Source organism: Bison bison, unplaced genomic scaffold (genome assembly GCF_000754665.1).
Source record: "Bison bison bison isolate TAMUID 2011002044 unplaced genomic scaffold, Bison_UMD1.0 scf7180017864310, whole genome shotgun sequence".
NCBI classification, from domain to species: Eukaryota; Metazoa; Chordata; class Mammalia; order Artiodactyla; family Bovidae; genus Bison; species Bison bison.
The window spans coordinates 2,477,561-2,482,853 of NW_011494882.1; the positions used below are offsets into that span (position 1 = coordinate 2,477,561).

At 40.8% G+C, this 5,293-nt stretch overlaps 1 protein-coding gene across 1 annotated transcript in view; it reads left to right on the forward strand.

Moving 5' to 3' along the window:
- PGM2 (phosphoglucomutase 2) overlaps window positions 1-5,293 on the forward strand; it is a 65,184-nt gene that overhangs the window by 51,169 nt on the left and 8,722 nt on the right. Inside the window, exons 10-13 of the mRNA XM_010852421.1 lie at window positions 1,139-1,319; window positions 1,410-1,503; window positions 4,145-4,274; window positions 4,989-5,178. Coding sequence (XP_010850723.1) covers window positions 1,139-1,319; window positions 1,410-1,503; window positions 4,145-4,274; window positions 4,989-5,178 — 595 coding nt within the window. The remainder of the gene's footprint in view (window positions 1-1,138; window positions 1,320-1,409; window positions 1,504-4,144; window positions 4,275-4,988; window positions 5,179-5,293) is intronic.

Here is a 5,293-nt window from a genome sequence, read left to right on the forward strand (position 1 = left end):
ATTGATACTTTTGAACTGTGGTGTTGGAGAAGACTCTTGAGAGTCCCTTGGACTGCAAGGAGATCAGTCCTGGGTGTTCATTGGAAGAACTGATGTTGAAGCTGAAACTCCAATACTTTGGCCACCTGATGTGAAGAGCTGACTCATTTGAAAAGACCCTGATGCTGGGAAAGATTGAGGACAGGAGGACAAGGGGACAACAGAGGATGAGACGGTTGAATGGCATCACTGACTCAATGGACATGGGTTTGGGTGAACTCCGGGAGTTGGTGATGGACAGGGAGGCTTGGTGTGCTGTGTTTCATGGGGTCGCCAAGAGTCAGACATAACTGGGCGACTAAACTGACTGACTGAACTGAGACCAGAGAGCATGCCTGTGGGGTGCTGCAATGCTTGAGATAAGTGTGACTGTAGAGTTTGTACAGAGCAGTGATGGATTAGGAGGAAAGTTGAAAAGTACACAGCCTCCATGTAGTTTTGCAGGTCAAACAGCATGTGTAATGTTTGGGGGACAGTTTAGTGCTGCCAAAGGGTTAGGACTTTCAGTTATGACAAAACAGGTTCAATTCTGTTGTCAGTGTTTAGAAATTTAAGCTGAGGTGCTACATGATCACATGTGAGGTATGCTTGTAACCACCTTGACTTCACAAAGGGACCGTTGCAGGCCTGTTCTCTGGTGTCCAGACTGTGAGTACTGTGCTGAATCTTAAGGAATGGTAAGCTCTCTCTCAGAATCTGCAGTGCTGGGCAAAAAATGGAAATATATAAGCTATTGTACTTGGGGAGCATCTTGCCAGCATGTATCTGTTATGTTTAAAACCAAAGCCTTTGCTGAAGACTGAGATAAAAGCATTTCTGTGTCATCATTGACATACTTAAAAATTTTCAATGATAGGATGTTTGTCTAGGCAAACTGGCTGAGACACGGTAGCTGCTCAGATGTTTGTGCAGTGGTAGCCACACTTCTGTTATGTAAACAAGAATAATGAGAACAACAAAAACAAGAAAGAATAGTGAGAACAGTCCTGCAGAGGCCCCTTGGAGCCTTGTTTGGCTTAATTGTTCTGTCCATATTTGTCACTTACAATTAAGCACTCTCTTAAGATTATTGTCATGCATAGGTGGTTTTTTCTTTCAGTGGCAAATGGAAAGTGTTTTCAGGCAATGAGTTGGGGGCCCTCCTGGGCTGGTGGCTCTTTACTTCTTGGAAAGAAAAGAACCAAGATCACAGCGCCCTCCAAAACTTATACATGTTGTCCAGCACCGTCTCTTCCAAAATCCTGCGAGCCATCGCCTTGAAGGAGGGCTTTCACTTTGAGGTATAGTGTTTGGGAGAGTTGCCCCTTTCCCTTTCTTTTGCTCTGGAGAAAGTCTAAGGCATTTCTTTCTCTCTTGGATTATCCTTTTAGGAAACATTAACTGGCTTTAAGTGGATGGGAAATCGAGCCAAACAGCTGATAGACCAGGGGAAAAATGTCCTATTTGCATTTGAAGAAGCTATTGGTAAGAGTTGAGCACCATAATCACATGATCAGTTAATTTATAGAATGCAAATAAACGGGCAAAGATTTGGATTTGGGTTCAAAGAATAACAATGAAACAGAAGCATGCAGTTTGCTTTTCTTCTGTGACCCTCTGCAAATGCTGAACTGTCAAATCCCAGAGTTTGTATTACAGATTTTTCTTTTAGCTGAAAAGAATATCTCACAAATAATCAAGCCATTCGTGTAAGGAAGTGAATCCTCTCCCCTGATGACTGTGAATAGTTGTGTTTTGTACTTGGCTGTAGTAGCTTAAGAAAATCCTCCTACTTGGGGAGCTGTGGTATTTCCTTACTGTGGTATTGGTATCAGGGCACATATAGTTCATTGCCCGTCAGAGAGTGCCCTGCAGAGATATGTCCAGAAGAAAGGAGAAGCCACAGTTGTAGGACTTCCATCAGAGTGAGTATCACCTGAAAGAACCAGCCAGGATGATGGGAAAACACTTGTCTTAAATAATCACTATAAATGAGCGAAAAAGAGAGCCAGCAATAGAAACGTGAAATGCAAATGTTTGTGCTGGGGATATTTTAGCTGTTTATTTAGTAAAAGTTACTATGTGTGTGCTAAGTTGCTTCAGTCGTGTCCAACTCTTTGCAACCATATGGACCATAGCCTACCAGGCTCCTCTATCCATGGGATCCTCTAGGCAAGAATACTGGAGTGGGTTGTCATGCCCTCCTCCAGGGGATCTTCCTGACCCAGGGATTGAACCCTCATCTCTTATGTCTCCTGCATTAGCAGGTGATTTTTTTTTACCACTAGTGCTACCTGGGAAGCCCAGAAATTTGTTTATCAAATATTTTTTGCTTATCAATTACATATGGACCCTGAAGGAAATGGATGAACTGATGTTAGCCTACAGTAGTTTATATAGGTGAGGTTAGTAACCACACAAAAGAGTAGAGGCTCACTGTCAAGGTGAATCAGGTACTGGCAAAAACTATGGGAATTCAGAGAAGACAGAATAAGCATCGACTCGAGCAATTAGAAACAATTTTGTGTGAGCTGAAGGGCTAGACCTGGAAAATGAGGACATTTTGTCTAGAAGGGAGACTCTCCTTACAGTTTATTCAACAAATACTTCCTCTTTTTGTTCCTTTTTTTTTTTTTTTAATTAAAGCATAGTTGAGGGCTTCCCTGCTTATTTAACTTATATTCAGAGTACATCATGAGAAATGCTGGGCTGGATGAAGCACAAGCTGGAATCAAGATTGCAGGGAGAACTATCAATAACCTCAGATAAGCACATGCCACCACACTTATAGCAGAAAGCAAAGAAGAACTAAAGAGCCTCTTGATGAAAGTGAAAGAGGAGAGTGAAAAAGTTGGCTTAAAGTTCAACATTCAGAAAACTAAGATCATGGCATCTGGTCCCATCACTTCATGGCAAATAGATGGGGAAACAGTGGAAACAGTGTCAGACTTTATTTTTGGGGGCTCCAAAACCACTGCAGATGGTGATTGCAGTCATGAAATTAAAAGGTACTTACTCCTTGGAAGAAAAGTTGTGACCAACCTAGATAGCATGTTAAAAAGCAGAGACATTACTTTGCCAACAAAGGTCCATCTAGTCAAAGCTGTGGTTTTTCCAGTAGTCATGTATGGATGTGAGAGTTGGACTATGAAGAAATCTGAGTGCTGAAGAATTGATGCTTTTGAACTGTGGTGTTGGAGAAGACTCTTGAGAGTCCCTTGGACTGCAAGGAGATCCAACCTGTCCATCCTAGAGGAAATCAGTCTTGAATATTCATTAGAAGGATTGATGCTGAAGCTGAAACTTCAATAGTTAGGCCACCTGATGTGAAGAACTGACTCATTTGAAAAGACCCTGATGCTGGGAAGATTGAAGGCAGGAGAATGGGATGACAGAGGATGAGATGGTTGGATGGCATCACCAACTCAATGGACATGAGTTTGAGTAAGCTCCTGGAGTTGGTGATGGACAGGGAAGCCTGGCGTACTGCAGTCCATGGAGTCACAAAGAGTTGGACACGACTGAGCGACTGAACTGAACTGACCTGAGGGCTTCCCAGGTGGCACTAGTGGTAAAGAACCTGCCTGCCAGTGCAGGAGACCTAAGAGATGAGGGCTTGATCCCTGGGCTGATCTATTCTGGAGGGCATGGAGGGCATGGATCCCTGGAGGGCATGGCAACCCATTCTAGTATTCTTTCCTGGAGAATCCCATGGACAGATAAGCCTTGCAGAATACAGTCCATGCGGTTGCGAAGAGTTGGACACAACTGAGCATCTGAGCACATCCATATTATATTAGTTTCAGGTTTACAACATAGTGATTCAATACTTTTATAGACTGTACTTCATTTATAGTTATTATAAAATATTGGCTAGACTCCTTGTGTTGTACAATGCATCCTTATATATCATTTATTTTATACATAGTAGTTTGTACTCAACAAATACTTCGTGAAGACCCGCTAGGCACTGGGCTAGATTCTTAAATACAATGGTGGTGAATGAGAACCATTTATATCCTTGACAACCTCTCATGCAATAGGCAGGATGCATATAGATGTGTGTATCCTAAGTGTGTAAAAGGACCCAATCCTCAGGATATGTGTATGACTCGTGTTTCTGCAGGATATATGTGCTGCCCTTTCGTGCTGGACAAAGATGGAGTCAGCGCTGCCGTCATAACTGCAGAGTTGGCCAGCTTTCTAGCAACCAAGAATTTGTCTTTGTCTCAGCAGCTAAAAGCCATCTATGTTGAGTAAGTTTCTATTGACTATTTAATTGAAGTAATTTTTTTTTATCAGTTCAGGTATACAACACAGTGATTCAGTGTATGTCTATATTGTGAAATGATCACAGTGGATACAATTAACATGCATCCCCACACAGGAATATTTTTTAATGTTTTACTCTCTTCTTGTGCACCCGATACTCATATTCTTTCTGATGCTCTTGCTTTAGTTATGAATTCTATTTTGTATGAAAACTAAATAAGAGATCACCTTTTCCTTTTGCTACTTAAGCAGTTAATAGTAATTACCATTCGTGATGACGTTAATCCTTAATAAATGAGAACGTTAGTTGCAGAAATGGCTAAGGGAAGAATGTGATTTTTTAAATGTCCAGTGTTGAAAAAGACTAAATGTGTTCATTAAACATCTATTTAGTCTTTGTAGCAATTACTTATTTCTGCCTTTCTAGGGCAAAAGCAACCAGACACAAGGTAATGGGCATGATGTGGCTGTATTCCAATGATAAAACTTTTACTTACAAACAGAGACTGAGGGCCACACAGCAGGGCAGTGATTCTTGGTGTAGATTGTTGGACCTCTTTATTTAATGCTGAATTACTCCTTTGAAATTAGTCGTGGTTGTTTGTTTTAGAATATACTGTTTGATAGATACATGTTCAGTGTACACTGTGCCCAATTATTTGTCCCTCATTTGCATGTAACCATGTTTGTATTGATAGGTATGGCTACCATATCACCAGAGCTTCGTATTTTATCTGCCATGATCAAGAAACTATTAAACAATTATTTGAAAACCTTAGAAACTATGATGGGAAGAGTAATTATCCAAAAACTTGTGGCAGATTTGAGATTTCTCACATTAGGGACCTTACAACTGGCTATGATGATAACGAACCTGATAAAAAAGCTGTAAGTAATGTTTTTTATCAGTTAAAGTCTTCTCGATTTACTTTTTCACTGTGCTTTGAATAGTTCAACCTATTTAATCATATAATTAATTGAAGCTGATTTTAGGCATTATTAT